We start from the raw sequence: 24,646 nt of genomic DNA on the forward strand, positions 1-24,646 counted from the left end.
TAGTTTAAAGATCTTTATTGGCTTTTATTTGTGATTCTAGAACTGGGCAACACTTCATTCTGTAAAATAGAATGAGTGTTCCGATGAGCAGAGGAGGTTGGTTTTTAGAGGCAGCAAAAAGCTGTGGAAAGCAGAAACAGAAAGCAAGAGCATATTTGTTGTTTCAAAGTTACTTTCTTGTAAAGGTTAAAGTAAAGGGAACGTCCTTACCGTGTCAGCAAAAACTGGCTTGTTTGGGGATTTGGCTATTACCTCTCACTCTCCTGGTTTCTCAGAAGGTCAGATCAACAGCTCAGTTTCGGCTCCGTGACATGCAGCTTTGGCACGAGTGACTCCATTGTGGTTTGGTCTGTTGGGCCCAGTGGAGGAGCTCAGTGCAAATAATGGCCTCCTACCAATTTTATCTAATAATGTAAAGTGCAGTTTAAATCTGTTAATCTTCAAGGTCCTTTTTGACTTTTTCTTTAGTCATTCATAAACTTCTATACCCTTAGAAATAACCTTTGCACCCATTATACCATTCTTAGGGAAGACACACTTTGGGGTTCATTCCAGGTGCATTCTAGACATATTGAGAAATCAAAAAGAAAAAAAGTGTGTGGGGGTGGGGGAATGGAGAGTGAGGTGATGGGAGAATAAATTCACATCCCAGGTTATCTTAATGTTTTCTGCTTCCTTATTTGCAAATGGACTCCAGCCATCTTCAAATTATAGGTTTAAAACAAAAGGCTAATAAAAAAATACATCACAGAGCTCAAAGTGTAGTTGACTTTCTAAATTAAATTTTTAAAGCATGCTTCAAGTATGCAAAAGGCAAATGCTGCTTTAAAATGTATTTATATGAAACTTCACCTTATTCCAGCAGGGATTAGGTGACATAAACTAAAAGTGAAAATCAGAGAAGAAAGAAAAACAAGGTTGGGACGAACTCCAACCAGAATGCCATGGAAAGGATCAGTGACATGGTTCTCCACCTCTCCCTCGTGGAGAAACTCATATTCAATAGAGCGTGAAGTAGCCCGATGACTTACACAAGCTCTCTCTTCTTGGGTTTTCTCAATACTTTCTCAGAACATTCTCAGAGCATACCCCATGTGAGTGCCACACAACTTTTTGAGATTGGCAAACAGCAGTTTTTCCATTTCATGAAGAAAATAACAAGAGACTTGAAGAGATTAACTAGTTTGCCTATAGTCACATAATTCGTTTCAGCAGAACTCATAATTAAGATCCTTAAACAAAAGAATGGGCTTCTGAAAATTGTTTCTTACCTCTTCCGTAGGCCTTTGAGAAATAAGATAAATGCCATCTGCCTAAGGTGGCGTCAATGTAGTTCTTCCTGAAAAGAACATTAATGAATACAAATTTTATCCCTGTAATTTTAAAGTTTCACAAAATTGCAGTTTCCAAAACATTTGGAATTATTAATAACTGTATAGACCTATTAACAGAGACAATTTCTATTTAACTAGAGAGTTAATGAATATGGGGAGTGAGACATTTAAGCTTTGTGTGGAGGTGATTCAAGCAGTGGGAATGGGACGGATGTTCTGAGGCAGAAATGAGTTTCATGCCTTTGAGAAACAAGAAGAAATGAGAACACGTGATGCGTGTGAGTCCATGAGTTGGAGGGCAGAGGGCAGACGTGTGGGCTTCCTCCCCCACGGCAGGGAGCCCGGATGAATTCTGCATATGATAAGAGACCATTCCTGGGGTGTGAGCGAGTGAGCCACAGGAAGTGAATTTCTAGCTCGAAAGCTCTGAGCAAAGACCAGTCTGGCTGCTGAGTGAAGACCAGACAGGAAGAAGCAGGAAGGAGAGCAAGGAGCTCAGGGAAGGGGTCCAGCAGGATCCTGGGAAGAAGAGGAGGTGGCCCGAGATGTTGCTGGAGGACATAAAAAACAAGTTGTGGGACAGCTTTGCAAGCAAGTGATGTCAGGAGTCAGGAAGTCAGAGGTTTCTTTAGGACAAAGGTTGTTCACCCAAGCAAGTGAGCGGGTTCTGCCAGAAAGCAGTTATGTGACACTGGCCAGCAGGTGTGGAACACTTACCCCTAGGCTGTAAGCAGGTGAATCATGCTGGCAAGGACACCAGCTACTTCTTTTAGTAGGAGGTGTTATGGGTTGAATTGCGTGTCCCTCTCCCTTCCACCCAAAATCCATTTGTTGAAGTCCTAAGCCCCAGTCCCTCAGAATGTGACCGTATTTGGAAATAGGGCCTGTAAAGAGGTAATTAAGTTAAATAAGGTCACACATCAGCAGGCCCTAATCTGACTAATGTCCTTATAAAAGGAGGAGATTAGGGCACAGACATGCACAGGGGGAAGACACAGAGAGACGAGGCCATCTGTAAGCCAAGGAGAGAGGCCTGAGAGGAAACCAGCCCTGCTGACACCTTGATCTTGGACTTTTAGCCTTCAGAATAGCGAGAAAATAAATTTCTGTTGTTTAAAGCCATCCTGTCTGTGGTGCTTTGTTACGACAGCCCGGCAAACTAATACAGGTGGACAACTTCCATGAATCTCTGAGCCCAGCATGAGCGCTGAGCGAGGTCGCTGAGTGTATGGAAGACGTGGAGAGTAATATGAAGTCCATGAGTTGCTGGGGGGATTCTACAGATCGGTGGGTGACCCTGGCAAAAATCCAAGGATGATAGCAAAACAGCTCATGGACGCAAGAGCATCTGGGTGCTGAAGACGAGTTGCGTGGGGAGTGAGGCAGAACAGGGACGGGACGGGGCCCCTCAGCCCTGACCACGGAATTCAGTGTAACCCAACTCAGCTGTGCCCAGAGGGCGACACAAATAGTTTTTTAACTGCCAGAATTCGACTCATACCTATGTAATAAAAAAGGATTGAACCATCTGTCTCTTGAGTAATGTTTTTCAAGGCCACTAAAGCAAAACACTGACACAAGCTGATAAGACACCTGGCTGTGAAGAAACCGGACCTATCCGGATCGAATCAATCACCTCAAGCCAGAATAGACCCCCTCCCCATACTAACCTTACCCTGCCTTTTTCCTTATTATAATCTCATTTTAATGCTAAAAATCACACCCAGGAGTGGAGATTTAACATGCTAATGAGATATCTGAAGCATGAAAAAGTGTATAATAGAACTACACTGGCACAAGAAAACCTCCACCTGAATCACCCTTTTTCCCACCTAAGCTCCTTGAAAACTCTCCCCAAACTCCCCTCGGGAGAACCAGCCTGAAAACTTTCCTTTGTGCTGCCTCCCCTGTGCCCGAGCGCGAGGCCCACTTAGCTCACAAGAGCCAAGTGAGAAGATGGGCGACTTTGGTGAGCGGCTTGGTGACTCCATTGACTCCCGAGAGGCTGGACCATACATGGCGGGTGGCCCTGGAGAGCATCTGGGCCTGTGGTAGGGAGGGTGGAGGAGTGGTTGGAAACCAGGATGCCAAGTGTGATTTGGGGAGCTGGGCCTGGAGGTTACGAGTGTGCTCAGTAATGACTCCACTGTCATCCAAACCTGAATGGCCCGAAGCCACATCTCCACTGGCTCCCAGAAAAGGGGCCACATGCCGGGCGCAGGGGCTCACGCCTGTAATCCTAGCCCTCTGGGAGGCTGAGGCGGGAGGATCGCTCGAGGTCAGGAGTTCGAGACCAGCCTGAGCGAGACCCCGTCTCTACCAAAAATAGAAAGAAATTATCTGGACAACTAAAAATATATATAGAAAAAAAAATTAGCCGGGCATGGTGGCGCATGCCTGTAGTCCCAGCTACTCAGGAGGCTAAGGCAGGAGGATCGCTTCAACCCAGGAGTTTGAGGTTGCTGTGAGCTAGGCTGACGCCAGGGCACTCACTCTGGCCCCGGCAACAAAGTGAGACTCTGTCTCAAAAAAAAAAAAAAAAGAAAGAAAAGGGGCCACAAATCTGCTTCTTTTTTCACTAAGGCCAAACCCTGGGTCTGAGAACAGATTCTGACTTTCTCTTCTTACCAAATATTTTTGTTTTATCAAATGTCATGTTCCATAATGTGTTCCTGGGTCTGCAGAATGTGTTAGGGCACAGCCTACGCCTGGGCAGGCAGCACGCATGAGCTGCTCCAAACTTGGCGCTCCCTCCAGCCCTATAATTTTGTAATGATCATTTTTTTTTCCTTTTTTAATTCTTGAGTTTTCCTATAAAGAGTTATATTTTTCAAAATTTTCCATTTTGTTTGTATGTATTTACCTTCAGAAAGCTCTAACACAAATTACTGCTAACTGATTTTGTACTCCTAGGAGAGTGACTGCAACAGAAGTAGCCTTTTGTTTATCTCTAAAATATCATGCCAATGGAACAAATATATCTTTTATTTTTAATGGCTGTCAGAAAGGATTGCAATGCCCAGGGCTCCTGTAACCTGGAGCAAAAATACAACTACATCCAGGTGCCTCGGGTTAACTGAAGTAAGTCAGATTGTATTCATGACAGATGAGAAACTGGACAGGGCCCAGGCAGTTTTTCTCACCGCAAAGAAGAGGAGATAGGTATCTTTGGGGCTGGAAGTTAGCCTAAAACAGCCCAAGGCAGTTAAAAAGCAAATGTAAAATTACCTGAAAATCATGGATATATTTATAAAAAGTCATGCTGTATTTTTCATCCTCTTCTATAAAATACCTGTATTATTAGAGCATGTGCCTCAGTCTCTAAGAGAGCTGGTCCCTGGCCCCATTAGTATAACCATTACCAAGACCCCACAGTCTGGAAGCAGTTGTAGGGACAATTCTGTTGATTATTAGTTTGTGCCTAGATAAATTAATTCCAGTTTCAAGCCTCAAGGCTGGCCTGTGCATTGGTGAATTTGGGCATCTTAGATCCGTGGGCTGTCAGAGCTGGAAGGGAGAGTAGAGGTCGTGTAGTTCAAGCCCTAGAATCTGCCAGACCTGAATTTGAATACTCACTCTGCCATTTACCAGCCCACAGTCATAGATCAGTGCCTCAATCTATTTGAGCTTTCACTTTCTCATGTGCAAAGCTGGCCCTCTTATAATACCAATCTTTTAGGGTTATTGTCGAATGAACGAGAAAAAGCAAGTAAAGTGCTCAGCACAGTATCTGACACACGGTAAGTGTTAGCAATATTATCATTATGACCAACAAAAATGTTCCCCAATTTGAACAGGAGTCAGGGTAAGGCTAAGTACTGGGGGAATTTAGGCAATGTCCAATTTGGCAGAACTTAAATTTTCTGGCAATCAGGGGTATAATTATGCATATTCTGTTTATTTATTGACTAGGTGCAGGGCTGCTTAAAGACTACTCTTTAGACAAAGTTGGTAGACAAGGCTGGTAGACAAAGCTGACTGCCATGTAGGTCAGATGTGTGGTAAAGACAGCAGCTGGCTGGGCACCAGGAGAGAAGGGCTCCCTGCCTACACTGCAGGGCTCAGCTCTGACACTGCCCATAGAATCTTAGGTGAACACCTTAACCTCTGTGATTTAGGAATGACATGGGTATGAAGAGTACACTTATTTACAGACCACTTGTGAAAACCAAGTAAGACCTTTATGTAAAATCACTTTGTAGGCTGTAAAGCACTCAAGAAATTCGAAGTTCAATTATTATCCTAGATCTGCTTCCTTCCTTTAAGCATTTAGTGACCTCAAATTGCCCTTTGCCAATCTGAGTTCTCTACCTAGTGCTGAGAGTCCCCATGTTTCGTACAATAACTTCTCCCCTCCTCCCATCTAAGTGTCCCCATGGTGTCTGATATGGTTTGGACGTTTGACCCCTCCAAATCTCATGTTGAAATTTGATCCCCACTGTTGGAGGTGGGGCCTGGTGGGAGGGGTTTGGGTCATGAGGGCAGATCCTTCATGAATGACTTGGTGTGATGAATGAGTTCTCACTGTATTAGTTCACACCAGAGCTGGTTGTTTATAAGAATCTCGCACCACCTCCTCCCTCTCTTGCTCCTTCTGTCACCATGTGACACGCCTGTTCCCCCTTAGCCTTCCTCCTCGATTGCAAACTCCCTGGCCCCTCCTTACCAGAAGCAGATGTTGGTGCCATGCTTGTACAGTCTACACAACCATGAGCCAAGTAAACCTCTTTTCTTTATAAATTACCCAGTTTTAGGTATTTTTTCTTATAGCAATGCAAAAGAAACTGAGACAGTGTCCCATCTGCTACACTCCACTGTGTAGGATCCCAGGTTACTAATCACTCTCTAATCCGACACTTCCTGAACATGTCTGATCATGAGATACCCAGTGCTTGTGAAAAACAGAAGTTCTCAGATACCACATAATGTGTACAGTATCCAAATTTTCAGCAGGGGGACTTGGGATTTTTTTTTTTTTTTTTTGAGACAGATTGCCCAGGCTAGAGTGAGTGCCATGGTGTCAGCCTAGCTCACAGCAACCTCAAACTCCTGGGCTCAAGCAATCCTTCTGCCTCAGCCTCCCGAATAGCTGGGACTACAGGCATGCGCCACCATGTCTGGCTAATTTTTTCTATATATTTTTAGTTTTCCATATAATTTCTTTCTATTTTTAGTAGAGACGGGGTCTTGCTCTTGCTCAGGCTGGTCTCGAACTCCTGAGCTGAAAGGATCCACCCGCCTCTGCCTCCCAAGTGCTAGGATTACAGGCGTGAGCCACCGCGCCCGGCCGGACTTGGGATATTTTTAACAAAAGCCACAGATAATTCTGTGATTCAGCAAGTTTGGAAAACAGTAAACTAATGCATGCAAATGTGTTATTAACTAATATATTACTCTATCTGGACTCAACCCAATCAAAATGTACAGCTCTTTTAATATCCTAATTCTGAGATTTCAGGTAGGACCTGAGAGGGGATTTATGGATAAAGAGAATTCCTTTAATCGCACTGTTAGGAAGAATGTTTATTAATTGCTATATATATATATATGTATATATATATATATTTAGTCCTATAGTTTAAGAGAGATATGAATATCCTTGAAAGAAAAGCTGTAGAATGATCAAATTAGAAACACTAAATAATGAAAAACAAAGCTGAAAGAAATTAAACAAATCATTTAAGCTCAGACATGAGCCACTTTAGCAAGACTCTATAAAGAGATATTATCTTATTTCACCGCTTCTCAAAAACACATTTTTTTCACATTTTAACATCTCTGAAATCAGAATATATCTTAAGGCTGACTCACAACAATTTTTCTTAGTGGTATATAAAATAATAGGTTTCTTAACACAGAGTGTCTTGTATTCAGTGAAATACTGAAACGAAGCACAAGATAGTAATGTTTTTCTCCATCTCTATTAACACCTCATAAGTGATCCGGGTCCCCCCACCTTGCCTGGTGCCCCCCTGTGCTCCCCAAACCTGACCACACTTGCACCAGCACCAGCCAGTCTGTCTCACGGGCTGCAGTGCGCCCAGCCCACCCAGGCTGCAGGGACGTCTATCGGCACCTTACAGCTCTTGTTGTCTGTGGCACATATTTTCTGTGTCTCTTGCTTACCATCTATGCCGCTGCTTTGTTGACCAAATAATTTTTGGGCTGCCTTATCATGTTATAAAGATCTTTAGCTCTAAAACTAAATGGTAAACATCTCGAACGTGGAAAATTTGCCTATGTCTCTTCCTTTTCCCCAGGGCCTAACACTGAGCTTCTACGTGGTAATATTCAATAAATATTGATGAAGATCACATTTAGGGAGGGTGAACATAAACTTCATCATCCAGTCCCAGATATTTTGAGGGTAAAAGGGGGCACCATAAGTCTTTATTTCAGATAACAGGTATGACCTAAAACTATCCTAGGCAGACGTGATCACTCTACATAGAAAGGTCTTTCTCCCCACTAGATTGTAAACTTTTTGAGGGTTGGGACAATGTTGTATTCAGTCCTATTTCTACAATACAAAAATCGCAATACTTTGCACCTCACTACCTATTAAATTAAGTATGATTCCTTCAAAAATATAATTATTTTTTAAGGACGACTGAACTACTTTCAAGGACTAACACACTTTTGTCTTGGTGCCTTTGCTGATGCTATTGCCTAAGCCAGACATGAATGGCCACCCAAAGTTGTCTACATCCTAATCCCTAGAAGGTGTGGGTTACCCTACATGGAAAAGGGAACTTTGCAATGTGATTAAGGTAAGGATTTTGAGAAGGGGGTTTATCATCCTGGATTATCTAGGTGGGCCCAATGTGTATCATAAGGGTCCTTATTTGGGAAGAAGGAGGCAGGACAGTCAGAGTCAGAGAGAGAAACAGAGATTAGAAGATGCTTTGCTGATGGCTTTGTAGATAGAGAATGGGGGTCACAGTCAAATGTAGGTGGCCCCTAGAGGCTGGAAAAACCAAGGCAATGGATTTCCCCAAGAGCTCCAGAAGGAACACAGCCCTGCTGACCCATTCTAGACTCCTGACCTTCAGAACTGCAAGTAAGAAATCGGCATTGGTCAAGGCACTAAGTTTGTTTACAGCAGTCACAGGAAACTAGTACACCATCTAACCTGCAAGAATTAATCAAACACCAGCTCATCCTGAATCCATTTCCTGACTCCTGAAGTTGCATTTAACCTCTGTGTGATTTAACCTCTTCCTCTTTTGGGTCTCTCTTACAGTACTGACTTGAGGGTATAGTGTAAACACATGGTCACTTTGTTTATCGTCTTTTTAGATTTAAGTGGTAGGAACGCAATTAAAACTAGATGAAGCAAAAAGAGAATTTACTTAGTCTTGGAAACTGAAAAGCTCAGGCATGGAGCTTCAGGGAAACTTGGATCAAGTGCTCCATGTCCTCACGTGTCAGGCTCCAACTCTTGGCCCCTCTTTCTTCTATGCTGGCTTCATTCCCAGGTAGACTTTCCCTTTACAGCAGCGGCGATGACCACCAGCAGCTCCTGCCTTGTATTCTGCTTATTTAGCAATTGCTGTTGAAACGCTGACTCTTTCTCAATTGTTTTAACAGAAGTTTCGGTATGGAGTCTTTTTGGCCTGGTCTGGGGCATGTCACCATCACTGAACCAATTTCTGTGGTCAGTGGAGTAGAATTAGCTCTAATAGGCCAGGCTTGGGTAGGAGCAGGGTGACCAACTCACCCCCATTTGCTTGTTACTTTTCTGTTCTAGCATTAAAAGTTTCATGCCCCAGGAAACCCCTCAGCTCAGGACAAACCAAGACAGTTGGTCACCTTAGGAGTCCACCCTGCAGATGAGAGGAGTTATGGTCAGCCCCATATGACTCCCCTAGACTAACAGTGAAGTTTGGGTGCTTTCCAAGAGGAACCACTAGAGGAAGGAGGAATGAAGTCTGGGCAGACAAAAACAACAGAGTGATGTCTTCTCCATTCGCTCTTCTAGATTAGAGGACAGGAAATGAATCTTACTTATTTTTGTATCTTTGGAAAAATGGAGCACATTGTCCTCCACATAGGAAAGCCTCAAAAGAATTTATACGGCTTCTTTCACAACTTTATTAAATGCTTGAAAAAACTCCCTTAGAGAGAAGATTATAACACTACATAGTTCACGGTGATTATACAAGATCATTCTTTAAAGGAGTATTTAAAAATAGTTTACAATCTTAACTTGATTGAGATTATTCAAATGTAATCTTGCTGAAAATGGAGTAGGTGGAGAGTTTTAGTTAAATAAGCTTTCAAAATCACTAAAGTGCTATGGTTCATAAGGTCCTTCTCCCTCTTATATTTAAGATAAAACTTGTAGTATGTTTTCTTTAACATCTAACATATATTGAAAAATGAACCTTAAAATACTAGTGATTTGAAATTTGATTCCCTAGTTTCAGTTGTGGTGTTGTTTAATTAGAGACGAGTAATGGACAGGAATTGTTTGTCTTTGGGCAGGGTGTGACTTTTGCTCTGAAACCTTTTTCCTGTAAACTTCTAACTTTTGACCTACTCCTTCCAGCAATAAATTACGGATCACAATTAGGAGTTTAAAAGACAAATAACTGCATAAAGAGCTATGTCTTTAATTCTGAAAACAGGGTAAGATTTTGTAAAATACATTGTGTTAATGAATAACTGCTAAATCTTGAGTCTAGTACATGGGAGAAAAACAAACTACCTCTGACATGCTGCTTCCAAATGTGACATTGCCTATGGAGGAAAAGACTCTAGTTATAGTTAGTTTTTGTGAATTTATTTTACTTTTTTATTGATACATAATATTTGTACATACGTATGAGGCACATGTGATATTATGGTACATACAAAGAATGTGTAATGATTAAGTCAGGGTAGTTAGGGTCTCCATCACCTATTTATTTGTAAATGACGGGTTTAGACTATTGCTATTGTGTCTAGTCCATTTCAGTCTCTAACACAAAATGGGTTTAAAGGCTCTTCATATTCCTAAGATTTATATAAAATTCCGCTTTTGAAGCTGAGCTGAAAGAACATTGGAAATGAATGTTATTATCTTATCTACAGAAATAAAATAATATTTATGTAAAAAAATCACATTGGAAATAAAGAATTTATGTTACTACTGTTTTATTATCATTAAATTCCTAGAATGAAACTATAGTGGTGGGCTTCCTGGCGCCCATTCCACCTCACTCCCATTGAAAAGGAAAGTGTAGTTTGGGAGAGACCTCAGCTGAAGGTGGGGACCGAATTGTTCCACTGGTAATTCCATATTCTTTGCTGGTTTAGATTTGGGCATGTGACATAATTCTGGCCAAAGTGATTGAAGAAGACGGTTGCTGGAGGCTTCTGAGAGAAAGAGGAAACCTGGAAGTCAGTTTTATCACCCAGTGGAAGTGAAAAATGAATCATATGGTTCCTATTGCTATTAAGTAGTTACCTTTACCACTAAAGAAACCAGAAGCCAACTCTGTTAAAAGCCAACTAGAAAGTTAGAAGGAAACCAGTGCATGATGACATTGTTGAGTTGCTAGTTAACCACTCCTAAAGTCTTCTCTACCTCTGAACTTCTTGTTCCACAGGATGATAAATATCCTTATTATTTAAGCCCATTTGAAACAGGATTTCAGTTATGGCTGAAACGGTAAATATATGGAAGATAACAGAAGTTTGGTGCCAAAAGGTCCTTATGTGTCATTTTGCCCCTCTGTTCTTGACCATTTTATCTTACAGAGGAGGAGCTCAGACTGCATGGGACTCCCTGATCTGACCCAGCCACACAGGCAGCAGCAGTGGATAAAGGGAGCCCTTTTCTCCTGATGATGATTCAGCTGCTATCTTCACCATACATTTGACCTATATGGCAGTCAACTTTGCCTTCTCTTTAAGCACCTAGTGAATGAAAAAACAGGATATGTATAATCATATGCCCTGAATGCCAGAAAATTTAAGTTTTGCTAAATTGGACATTATACAAATTTCTCCAGTACTCGGCCTTACTCTAACTATTGTTAAAATTGGGGAACATTTTTCTGGTCATAATGATAATAATTGCTAATGCTTACCATGTGTCAGATACTATGCTGAGTACTTGTTTTTTTCTCATTCATATGACAATAACCTTAAGAGGTTGGTAATGTAACCCTCATTTTGCAGATGAGGAAATGGACACTCAAATAGGTTGAGCCCCTGGCCCATGACTGCTTACCTAGTGAGTAGTAGAGTATTCAAATTCAGGTCTGGTAGATTCTAGAGACTGAGGTATCTGACCTCTACCAGCTCTGATAGCCCGTGAATCTAAGATGCCCAAATTCACCAATGCACAGGTCAGCCTTGCGGCTTACAACTGAAATTTATAAAGGCACAAACTAATAATCAACGGAATACATCTAGCCTCAAATTGTCCCTACAACTGCTTCCAGATTTGTGGTAATGGCTAACTGTAAAGCTCAGACCAAGGGGCTCAACTACAGACTTTAATATCTACCGACTGCTACTGCAGGTTACTAATCCAGGTACTGGGTTTATAGCTATTAAATCCTTAACACTTGGGGACATTACATGTGACTAATATTCTTAATTCATTTAATTATGCTTTTTTGAGTACTTGGTGGAGATACAGTAGTGAACAAGAAAGAATATACCCTCCTGGAGCTTGCATTTTAAGGGGGTGGGGGGGGAATGAACTTGCAACACCTTAAAACGTTCCACTACATTCAATAATGAGTACTTCTTCTATTCCAGGTTCTGTGTTTGGTACTGCAGGTACAAAGTGAAAAAAAACAATATCTTCTCTTTGCCAAGTGTGCCTGGGTAACCCAAGTGTTAACAAATAAATCTACTTTGGTTTGGTAACTTCTCTTTGTGCCATAAAGTTAAAAGTTACATTATTCGACTGTCTGACTATTCGACTGTATGACTAATCTTCCAATCAAAGGCAGGAGGACAATACCACAGATGCATCTGTCAAAAGAAGTTCCCCATTTCTCAGCTGTAACCCATTACTAATAGTCTGCCGCAGGGACTGGGCTTTTTTGTTTTCGTTTTTTAACCTTACTTGTAAATTTCGCATGTAAAGGTGCTCATTAATCCAATGAGACAGACAGACGGCTTTGGTAGATACACGTTGTATTCATCCCCACTCACTGGAACTGGCTGAAGCTTCTCTAGACTTGTGCTGGACCCTGGTGCAGCCAAAGTCGTTTTCTCAGCGGCCACCTAAGCAGCCAGGTGCACATTAACCAGAGAGTGGCACTAGGCCAACGGTTTGGGAATGGCCAGGGGCCTTTCTGGGACTGGCCGGATTTTAGGTCTCCTGAAAGGCATTCAGATCTAAGATGATAAGAAAGGGGCGTGGTGGGAGAAAGGAACAAACCTGTTCCCGAGGTTCGACCCCGCCAGGGCACCTGTCTAACCAATCGGAAGGGATATTACATTCAACGCTGGCTCCGGCACCCAATCCAAGGACCTGTCTCACACTCTGCGGCCCGGTCCCGGCCGGCTCGGAGCCGGCTCCGCGGTCGCGGCCCCGCATTGCGCGCGCTGGGAGCGCCCCCGTCCCCGGCAGCGCAGCCTCCGGCGGCGGCGCCCGCTACTGCGCAGGCACCACAGGAAGCGCTCTGCCTCGCCCCTGTCCCCCAGGTCCCCGCCTTGCCCCCAGGTCCCCGCGGGCGCCGGGTTCCGCGGGCGCCGGGTTCCGCGCCCTGCATAGGAGACGCGGCGACGGCGGCGGGTGAGTACAAGCCTCGCGTGCCGGCCGTTCCGGAGGGAAATGCCGCCCCCTCCCCGGTCCCCTGGGGGCCTTGAAACTAGATGATGAGCCCCTCCCCCTCCCCCCACCACACGCGCGTCGCCGGGGCGCGGCGGGCGGTCCGCGGAGGGACCCACAGAGGCAGGGAGGTGGTGGGCCCGGGGGGAGGCGAAGGCCGGTAAGGGAGGAGGAAGGAAGATCTAGCAGGTGGTCGTGGGTTGGGAAGGCGAGCTGTGGTGTCGAGGGTGAAGGGAGGAAGGTTGGCCGGACGGTAGTGGGTGCCGGGGGCCGAGGTGGGCCTGGGATGAGGGGCGCCAGGTGCCGGCCCTTTGGGAGAATGGCGTTTGATTTTAAAGGAACCCTCTCCAAGGCATCGACCGACATGCGTATGTCTGAATATTAGAATCGAGTTTATGTTAATTATGTGTGATTCTATGTAAAAACTAATTTTCTAGGAAACAAGCGAACCAAGCAATAACATATACCACTTAAGTGCTCTTACATGGCTAGATACTGTGTTAAGCACTTTACGAACAACTCTTCCTTTTCTTATTCCAACAGCCCTATGAGATGATAGCATCCCAGTTAGCGGATGAAGAAAGCCAGGCTCAGACAAGTGAAGGCACGTGTCCAGGATTGTACAGCTGGTGACAGGCAGATTCAGGTTTATATCGAGTCTGACTCCTGAAGGGCTTTGCTTAATTGTCAGGCGATCTGGAGAGCCTAAGTCTGAAGACTTGCCAGGTACTGTAGGAAATCAACTGCTGGTTTCAGTATTATGGTTTTCTTTTTTTCCCTTCTTTTTTCCTGAGATTGTTTAAATCCATTTTAAGGAAATTAGAAGCACCTTGTTTGTGTTTGCGCTCAAGGGCACCCCCCACCCCCCACCTCCTTGAGACCTCCTTGCATTTAAATTAGTTAAAAAATATAATCATAAAGAAATTTTGATTAAAAACACAAGGAGTAATGGAGGGGGAATGTTTTACTATGTATTAATAGAAAGTAAGATAATTGTAACTGTTTTGAACATGCTAGAAACTTTTGTGTGCGGTAGAAAATAGAATACTTTAGAATCTTAGAATTTTTAAGACCAAGAAAGTTTTTTAGGGAGTAGTTACATATTTTTTGTAGACTACTAAGAAAGTAGCTGACAATAATCTAAACATAACTGCCTAAGTTGTATGAATAGACAATACAGCTATTTTAGAGCTGTGTAAGAGTTTCATTGTATTACAGAGCAGATTAGCATACAAACATGCTAATGGTGACAAATATCTTTCACCATATCCTGTAACTGTTATACTCTCTCAGCTTCACATGGGCTAATAATAAAAGTGAGAGTTAACTGACAGGCATTCCATCCAGGCAAGAAAGTCATCCCAGAGGAGGTAGAGGATATATATATATACATATATATATATATATATATATATATATTTTTTTTATTTCAGCATATTACAGGGGTACAAATGTTTAGGTTACATATATTGCCTTTGCTCCACCAGAGTCAGAGCTTCAAGTGTGTCCATCCCCTAGACGGTGTGCACTGCACCCATTAGTTGTGTATAGACCCATGCCCTCCCTCACCGCACCTGCCCGACAAACAATGTATGTTACTACTATATGTGCACCTAAGTGTTGATCAGTTAATACAAATTTGTTGGGGAGTACATGTGATGCTTGTTTTTCCATTCTTTTAATACTTCACTTAGTAGAATGGGCTCCAGCTCTATCCAGGATAATACAAGAGGTGCTAGATCACTGCTGTTTTTTGTGGCTGAGTAGAAAGAACTCCATGGTATACATATAGCACATTTTATTAATCCACACGTATTGATGGGCACTTGGGTTGTTGCCACATCTTTGTAATTCTGAATTGTGCTGCTATAAACATTCTAGTGTAGATGTCTTTTTTTCCTTTGGGTAGATGCCCAGTAATGGGATTGCTGGATCAAATGGTAGTTCTGCTTGTACCTGTTTGAGGTATCTCCATGTTACTTTCCACAGAGGTTGCACTAGTTTGCAGTCCCACCAGCAGTGTATGAGTGTTCCTATCTCTCCACATCCATGCCAACATTTATTTTGTTCCCTGAATTGAAGAGTACCTCATACTTCCAGTTGCTGTTGGGATATTTGGATGTAGTCCAGATCAGTTTTGCTTTTTTTCTTCCCTTGGATGTTTTTTTAGTGTGAAAAATTACAGAATTTCTCCCAAAGTTTTATAATATAATAATTTCATTCCCTGAAAACTTGATTTTCATCATTGAAAACTATTTGAGAACTTCTTACTGGTGGTTTGTTTATAGCTTAACACTCCCTGTTAGAATGAAACAGAATGTGGCAGACATGAATCCAGCACTGCTAATGAAAGGTGTCCTGTCAGTGAAAGTTCTGTTAATAGTTTGAAGATTATTACCAGACTTGTTAACTTGCTATTACTAGACTTGTAAACTTGTTGAGGATGTGAGCATGGGAAAGCTACTAATTACGTTCTGACCTCAGCCAGTCACTGGACTTCCACTAAATCATATGTAAAGAAAGAAGATTAGACTAAATTATTCCTAATTTATTTTATAGTTTCACAATAATATCTTGTCTGTTGTAGAACAGACTTTTTCCATAACATAACAGCTTTGTAACTAGAATGGATAAAGGGAAACTGATTTTGAGGGCATTTTGTAAGCTGTATCCATCCTCATTTTATTTACGTAACTGTAAACTGAAGCTGGAAGAAGTTAGATCTACCCAAGATCATCCATCTGCTAAGTGTGAGCTCAGGTTCTGAAATCCTTCTGACTTCAGAGTTGTAAAGGGAAATAAAACTCTCAGGGCCCCCCATCTCCTGATGCAAAAGGGAAGGTCAAGCCTGGTGGCTGAGTCATACAACACCCCCTTCCAGGTGAATAGCTGTTACTAACATTGTGCATTAGGCAGATCCCCATGGAAAGTCGTGCTCAGAGAAGTGAAGGGATGGGTACAAGATTGTACAACTGGTGACAAGCAGATTCAGGTTTATACCCGGTCTGACTCCGGAAGGGCATTGCTCAGGCTATACAGAGCCTTAGGCATCTATGAAGGACTGCCCCCACAGATCATTCATAAGGAAATTCTTTGCTGGCCTTTCATAAACAAGGATATGCAAATTGTAACTTTGGGACTGTAGGCTAAGTATAGCTCCTAAAACAAAGATGCCACACTAATAATGTTGATTACAAGTTTATCTTCTCTGGCACCACCCACAAAGACAGGATAAGATGAAACATTCTTACACCTACCCAGGGGCATCTGCATAATTGATTTTTCCTTTACCACCCTTTTTTCTTAACATTCACCTTATCTTACATAAAATGTAGATTTCCTGGGCACTAACTAAAGTCTCACAAGAATGTAACCATTTGCATCCACTGCCCATCCTGTCCTTTTTCTTTCTGTATGCCCTCTTCCCTTAAATACTGAGTTCCCAGATCCCTCTTTCAGATAGCGTAGGTCACAGATGCATCTGTGGTTTGTGCTTTTCCAGGGTACATCCTCAAACTTCGGCTTAATAAACCTTTATTGATTGAGATCTTTGTCCCAGTCACTTATTTTGGGTTGTCAGAGTCTATAGTCTAACACTTTCTTCATACTGCTAAGCCTGAGGACAAGGACTGGGGCACTTGGATCCTAGCTAGCAGTGTGCTATGGGATTACTGAACCCTAGGATTAATAACATGTGTTCCTGGAGCTTCCCCAGCATTTGAGGAAGAAAGATTTTGATTTGTATTTTGTGGGAGAGGAGTGCACACAAGCTTTTGTTCTGTTGTTTTGCATATGGGAAGTGGTTTAAAACATTTTCACATCTGTATTACGGAGTACAGAATTACCACAATTTTTGAGGTAAAATGAGATATCAAAGATGCTTCCTGTTTTGTGTCAGGGCATTTAAGATTACAATTTCACTTTATTCTTTTTTTTTTCATAATAGTTTTACTGAGATATAATTAAGATACCATTTAATTCACTCATTTAAAGTATACAGATTTATGGAAGTTAGGCAACTATCACTGCAAACAATTTGAAAACATTTTCATCACCCCAGAAAGAAACCTTATACTCACTGACATTAACTACCCATTTTTCCCCAATTTTTCCTAGCCCTATGTAACTCCTAATATACTTTGTCTCTGTAGATTTGCCTATTCTAGACATGTCATCTAAATGGGATCAAACAATAGGTGATCTTTTGCACTTCATTCCTTTTTATTGCCAAGTAATATTCTATTATATGGATATTCCACATTTTATTTATTCATATATTAGTTGGTGGACATTTGAGTTGTTTCCGCTTCTTGACTCCTACAAATAGTGCTGCTGTGAACATTTGTGTACAAGGTTTTGTGTGGACATGTTTTCATTTCCCATGGACATACACCTAGTAGCATAATTGCTGGGTCATCTGCTAACTCCGTTTAACCTTTTGAAGAACTGCTGGAATGTCTCCAAAATGGTTGCACCATTTTACATTCCCACTAGCAGTTCATAAAAGTTTTGATTTCTCTATATACTCTTCAACACTTGTTGTTATCTGTCTTTTTGATTTAACCATCCTCCTGGATATGAAGTGGTATCTCCTTGTGGTTTTGATTTGCATTCTCCTGGTAACTAATGATGGTGAGCATCTTTTCATATGCTCATTCGTCATCTGCATCTTCTTTGGAGAAATATCTTTTCAGATCCTTTGCTTATTTTTAATTGGATTATTTGACTTTTTATTTTTGAGTTGTAACAATTCTTTGTGTATTCTAGTTACAAATCCCTTATCATATATGTGATTTGCAAATATTTTCTTCCATTCTGTGGGCTCTCTTTTCACTTTCTTGATGGTATCCTTTGAAACACAAAACTTTTTGATTTTGCTGAAGTCCAGTTTATTTATTTGTCTCATTTTGTCACTTGTGCTTTTGGTGTGGTGTCTAATAAGGCTGTTCCTAACCCAGGGTTACAAAGATTTACTCCTACATTTCCTCTAAGAGCTTTACAGTTTTAGTCTTGATCTTTTGAGTTAATTTTTGTGTGTGGTAGGGATCCAAATTCATTCTTTTGCTTGTGGATATCCAGTGGTCCCCGCAAGATTTGTTGAATTGTCTTGGAACCCCTCTGCTCTTAGAGGTAACTCTGTTGGAAACGTTTTAGACATACTGTGATACTCCATTTATCGTAATTCTTCTAAGGGCTTAGTTTTAAAAACAATACTTGATGGTGTATGAATCTTGAGCACAGTGTTGCATAGAGGTTTTGGTGTTGTAGAACAAGGGTGATGAAAGTGTAAAGCGTGTCTTTTCTTTCCAGGAGGACAGCCTGATTTATTATTAGTTATTTATGCTCCTGTTTTGAGTGTTATATATTTGAAAAGTATAAAGCCTTTGTCCCCCGATACATGGCACACACATATGTATTTTTGCATTATGGACTTAGTTATTTTAAATATTTGTTGAATGAGTTTTTGTAAAATAACCTAGAAGAGTGTTTGCTGAGCAAGACTTCATGTGTAGGAAGTCACTTTAGGATATTCTGGAGACAGAAATTATTACTGAAGAGCTATTATAGGTCACTAAGGTGAATGATAATTATCTTTTATATGCCATTGTAATACATTTCAGAAAAATTGTAACAGCAAAGCGTGGTGAATGGAAATTAAGGTTGGCAGTTATCTCTGTAATTATGTCACAGTAATTTGCATAAAGGTTAGGCCTGGATCTTGGAGAGTCTTAAATGCCAGGCTGAGTTATCTGGATTTTTTTATATAGGCAGGAGGACCCTTTGAACGATTCTTTTTTATTATGGGCATGTCATGAAGAGAGCAGTGCCTGGAAAGATTAAGTTGGCAGTAGATGTTGGGTGAGAAAAGGGAAGGTGACCAAGGTAGGAAGGTGAGTTAAAAGACAAAAATGCTCTGGACAGAAGGTATTGAGGACTTGAAATACTGCAGCAGTGGAGATGGAAAAGAATGGGTAGCTGTTACAAGTGCTTGTTACAAACACAAGTTCCTGGCCTCTATCTAGAACGACTGAATTGGAATCTCCCAGGTGTAGCGACTGGACAGCTACATTTTTAACAAGCTCACGTCAGTGATTCTTACTCTACTGGGCTGTATTAGACAATATGAAGACAGAATTGACTAGAGTGTCCACTGATGGTGTACTTGGGAGATCTCCGTGTGACTGAGAGAATGGTGAAGCTGTTTTAAAGGATTAGGAAACTAAAGAAGGGGAAAGATTTGGAGCTGTAGAGAATGCATTCAACCTGACATCAGATTCAACTAGGCAGAGAAATTGCTTGGATTGTAGAATGGTTATCCGGGGAGAGAGCCAGGACAGTAAATAAAGAATATTTTTTAAAAGTGGATTTAGGAGTATCTTTTCTCCATGAGAAGATAGTTTGCCACCCATTTACTGTTTTAAGTCTACTCTGTTTTTGGAAACAAATATTTGGGTATGGAGAAGTAGCTGTACTCAGGGAAAAACCAGGGAATCTACTTAATCCAAGCTTCCATGGAGACCCGCGTGCCCTTGACATAAGTTCTAAAATTGCTGGAACCTAGAGCAGCAGCCTGCATGATATCATCTGATCGAACCCAGTTAAGGCTGTCTGAGGGAGAAGTTAAGGTGTGCATAAACACCATGTCAGAGGACACAAAGTACTGAACGAAAAGGAAGTAGCACTGTCTGGATTCTTGGTAGCTGAAGTTGCTGAGGTGTGACTGGGCTGTGTGTGCGGAAGTACCTGCATGCCTCTGCTACCGCTCATAGGATCCTCACTCTGTCCCTGAGAGGTGGTGTGATTTTGTTACTCTGTACAGTTTGTGGTTTCTTGAGTAGCACCAGCAACAAATGTTCCAGGCACCTACCTCAGGTTAAAATGTTAGATATTTTCCAGACCCAGAGATCCTCACAAGTAAGATTCTGTGTCTTTGTGATTTTAAGTCACTGTTGTTTTCAGGAGTCACAACTTCAATCAATAAGTATTTGAATGACTATAAGTATGCAGAGCATCTAGGTGGTATGTTTGAAAGAAAGTTTCTGTCTTCAAGTATTTGCAGTCTAGCTGAGAGAAAGAAGAATACACAATAAACGACTTGTGAACTTAATAATCGCATTAGTTAACACGCTGCTGTTCGCGTATGGGACCTCAAGGAGCATCCCCCCCCTGGACTTTCTTCCTCTGAAATGAGGACTTCACTCCTTATTCTAACCACAACCCCACATCTTTACAACTTGCCCTAAAAGTTACTCTTAAAACATCAGTTCTTTGACTTCATCAGAACCTCTAGTCCAAAAACTTCTACTTCTCCTATAATCTATCAGTTTCAGCTTAGATGCTACAGCTCACATTTCAGCTACTCTTTAGTCAGCATCTTCAACTCCCTTAGTCACCCTTCAGTTTCTGGCAGAATCTCAGGCCCGGGGGAGATCAGCTGCCTGTTTTGTTCACGGCCTGTGCCAGGGCTGGGAGTTGCTAGGGAAAACCAGTCAACTGTGTCCCTATGAAAATGCATGACAGCTCTGAGCATTGCCCGCCAATCCTACTGTTTCCTCATACTCTCTTCTCTTCTCTACATTGAGCCTTTCAGACATTCTCTGTGTTCCTCAAACCTCTAAACCTTTTCCCAGTTTACTCCCTCTCAGCAATTGACCCCACTTCCAGCCACACAAAGAATGCAGCTCCTGTCACCTCCACCCCTCACACCTGTTGGCTCGCCTAGCCTTCCTCCTTCCCTCCTGTTACAATGGAAGAGGCGTTCTGCCCATCTGAAGCAAATCATTCCACCAAAGTCACATGTTCTGTTTTCCTAGGGACCACAGAGGATAGAGACTGAACGCCGGGAGAATTATTAGGGCAAAGCTGTTTTTGTCATCACTGAGCCAGCTCTGAGCCAGGGGTATTACGGAGAACAGTTGTATCTTTGACAGTAAAAGCAAAGTTTAAGAGGGATCTGGTGGTGAAATTCATTTCAGCAGCTGTTGGATTTCTTCAGAAATTTCTGTGGAATCCAAGTCTGTGTAGGCTTTGTCAGTTTGTCAGTCAACCTCATGTGAATATCGGGGCAGGTATGAACTGAGGGAGGCCTTTTTCTGAAATAGCATTTATTTTTTACCCCCCTTTTTTATGCCAATATTTTTCAACAAGAACTGGTAATGAGCCAATGTGGTGGAATTTCCACCAACTATTTCTGTTGGTTAAAGGAACTATAGGGTACCATTCACTACAGTAGAAATATCATCTCCCTCTCTGGAGCCTCTAACAGCTTGACATCATTTGTATTTTGTACAAAATAATCATTTTTATTTATTTATCTGTTCTTATTAAGTGTTTAGAATAATTTCTGTTGCCACAGATGAGCAAGACAGGCAAACAGGAGTGTTTATGTAGAGTGTAAGAAGGGCCCATTGCCCTTCAGAGTGTGAAGGATGGGGCAGGACATATATGAATAGGAAATTATACAAGTAAAGGTATTTTTTTTTAAATTTTAGCTTTATTTAGCTGTCTTTAAATAAATGAAATTATTTAATTTTTAAGTTGATATAGGTAAAACTGGCATATGAAAGGTTTATAAATGTTGATTCTCTTCTCCTATTGGCTGAGATTCTGAAACTGAATCCAAATAAAATAGCATTACTACTTAAGAATTGTGTTTTTATATTTTAGGAACCCTGATTGCTGTCCTTCAACGTGTTCATTATGAAGTTTTTAGTAATACTTTTGTTTTCTGGACTTATAACGGGTTGTAGAGGTAACGCCTCCTATAATTTGCCACCCAAGTTATTACTGGTGTCGTTTGATGGCTTCAGAGCTGACTATCTGAAGAACTATGAATTTCCTCATCTCCAGAACTTTATCAAAGAAGGTGTCTTGGTAGAGAATGTTAAAAATGTTTTTATCACAAAAACGTTTCCAAACCACTACAGTATTGTGACGGGTTTATATGAAGAAAGTCATGGCATTGTGGCTAATTCCATGTATGATGTAGTCACAAAGAAACACTTTTCCGACTCTAATGACAAGGATCCTTTTTGGTGGAATGAGGCAGTCCCTATTTGGGTGACCAATCAGCTTCAGGAAAACAGATCAAGTGCTGCTGCTATGTGGCCTGGTACTGATGTACCCATTCATAATACTGTACCTTCCTATTTTATGAATTATAGCTCCTCAGTGTCATTTGAGGAGAGACTAAACAATATTACCATGTGGCTAAACAATTCGAGCCCACCAGTCACCTTCGCAACACTCTATTGGGAAGAACCAGATGCGAGTGGCCACAAATACGGACCCGAAGATAAAGAACACATGCGCAGAGTGTTGAAAGAAGTAGATGATCTTATTGGCAAATTAGTCCAAAAACTCAAGATGTTAGGATTGTGGGAAAATCTGAATGTGATCATTACAAGTGATCATGGGATGACCCAGTGTTCTCAGGACAGAGTGATAAATTTGGATCTCTGCATCGATAATTCAAGCTACACTCTCATAGATTTGAGCCCAGTTGCTGCAATACTTCCCAAAATAAGTAAGTAAACTCTTAGCTGAGGGATGCTACTATTTGAATGGGGCAATTGATAGAGGAGGGAGAGTTGTATAAAAGAGTGAAGTTCTGGCTTTCTGTATAATAGTTCAGGACCACATACTCATGCTTATTCAGATGGGATATTATGTTTTTTCCTCCTAATTTATAAGTTTTGAGTAATTGGCTTATGATGTAGGTTCAAAGTGATTATTTCTTTGCTTATTGATATATTTCTTAATTATTCACCCTAATGCAAAAAGGAGATTTTTATCCTTAAACGTCTTGGATTTTAGTGTGAGATGCCTTTCTTCTGGTAATCATGGAATTAATACTTAGTAATAATGTAATTAGTTCATGTTTACTTAGGAAGCTAAACGTGAAAATTATCCCCTAACTATAAAAGTCCACCAGAATAATCCACAAAATGAAACAGATAATGTGAATGGTTGAAAAAGTGTATGTATCGGTGTCCCACATTGTCATATTGTTAGTGCTGGTTTCTTTTAAGAATTAAGTGATATAATAGATGACATTGTCCAGAATTTATTTCCAGTTATTCTAGTTAGACATATTTTTTCCGTTATCAGTCAACTGTAACTTTTCTTCTTTGTTATTTCCTTTTTCTTTCAGATAGAACAAAAGTTTATAATGTACTGAAAAACTGTAGCACTCACATGAATGTTTATCTCAAAGAAGACATTCCTAACAGATTTTATTACCAACATAATGATAGAATTCAGCCTATTATTTTGGTTGCTGATGAAGGCTGGACAATTGCGCTCAATAAATCATCACAAAAATGTAGGTATTTATTCAGGATATTTCTGTTGTATCCTAGGGACAAATCACACACTGTGACACTATTCTGTTAAGAAGGTACTTTGATTTAGAGATGTTTACACAGAGTAATTCAGTTTCCAACTAGATAATTCTTAGGTCTTCATTTGGTGGCAATTTGCAATAACCACAATTTCACCCCTAGATTAGAAGGCTAGGTAACCTCAAGGGTGAAGGCGTAGTTTTACCTTCTTACCAAAACTGCAGTTATTGTCAGTAATTTCAAGAGTAGTTATCTTGATTTGTAGAAAATAGAAGTAAAGAAACAAAGAAAATAAAAAAGAGAAAAGTAAACAGTACAAGAGGAGAGATTAGCTAGTTCAAATGTCCTTTTCTTGTGTGTGTTAAAAAAAATTTGTCCGAGTAACCTTAAGTCTTTCCCTAATAGTAAAATCGTTTACCTGAATGCTACAGCTATTTAGAATACTGGGCAAGAATAACAAAGTAAATAAACAAAAATATCCACCAAGTAAACAAAATAGATGCGTCATAAGCTCTCCTAAAACTGAGAAAATGTATAGGAGAGAGGTTACAGATCTCACCTAAACTGAAGCTTATTTGTCCATTTTTTACATTCAATTTAAATACGTTTTTTAAAAAAAAATCTGATTTTGTACTGTATAGCCAAGGGTCACTAAACTTTTTCTGTGAAGGGCCAGATAGTAAATATTTTAGGATTTATGGGCCAGCTGGTCTCTGTCTCATCTATTGAACTCTATTAATAGTGTGAAAGTGGCTACAGATAGTATGAAAACAAATTGAAATGGGTGTTCCAGTGAAAGTCTGTTTGCAAAAGCAGGGGGAGGACTGAATTTGGCCATGGGCTGTAGTTTACAGATTCCTGATCTATATCAGCAGAAGCATCAAGCAAGGATAAGACAGACTCGGGGTCCATGGAGTTTGAAGTTATTCATATTTATGTTATGTTATATACTCATTATTGAAACTTTGAAAATACAGAAAAGCAAAGAGAACAAAAACTATCCATAATCCCTCAATACAGAGATATAAAAAAAATTAATTATGAGAGTTTTCCCTTCTAACCTTTTTTCTATTATAAATACATGCATATTTTAACATTATTGAAATTATAATATCTATATTCTGCTTTTGTCATATTATTCATATTCATTATTACTATTGTGAAATATTTCAAATGTACAACTAAAAATA

General features: G+C 40.8%; 1 protein-coding gene and 1 long non-coding RNA gene across 4 annotated transcripts in view; one reads left to right on the plus strand and one right to left on the minus strand.

Annotated features, from left to right (window-relative positions):
• On the minus strand, positions 1–12,893 carry LOC123632910. Of its 3 annotated transcripts, none has more exons than XR_006733502.1 (4): positions 12,721–12,893; positions 1,272–1,339; positions 253–404; positions 1–121 (listed from the first exon to the last, which is right to left on the minus strand). It is a non-coding gene; the product is annotated as an uncharacterized LOC123632910 (long non-coding RNA). The 3 variants fall into 3 exon arrangements; XR_006733503.1 differs by lacking the exon at positions 12,721–12,893 and adding an exon at positions 12,403–12,585; XR_006733501.1 differs by lacking the exon at positions 12,721–12,893 and having other exon boundaries at positions 1,272–1,560.
• The window catches only part of ENPP4 (ectonucleotide pyrophosphatase/phosphodiesterase 4), a 15,804-nt gene continuing 4,008 nt past the window's right edge, over positions 12,851–24,646 (plus strand). The window contains exons 1-4 of the mRNA XM_045543670.1: positions 12,851–13,077; positions 13,657–13,839; positions 21,781–22,639; positions 23,267–23,437. Of these exons, the coding sequence (XP_045399626.1) occupies positions 21,814–22,639; positions 23,267–23,437 (997 nt within the window). The 5' untranslated portion in view covers positions 12,851–13,077; positions 13,657–13,839; positions 21,781–21,813. The remainder of the gene's footprint in view (positions 13,078–13,656; positions 13,840–21,780; positions 22,640–23,266; positions 23,438–24,646) is intronic.

This window comes from Lemur catta, chromosome 2 (genome assembly GCF_020740605.2).
Source record: "Lemur catta isolate mLemCat1 chromosome 2, mLemCat1.pri, whole genome shotgun sequence".
In the NCBI taxonomy this organism is placed as follows: Eukaryota; Metazoa; Chordata; class Mammalia; order Primates; family Lemuridae; genus Lemur; species Lemur catta.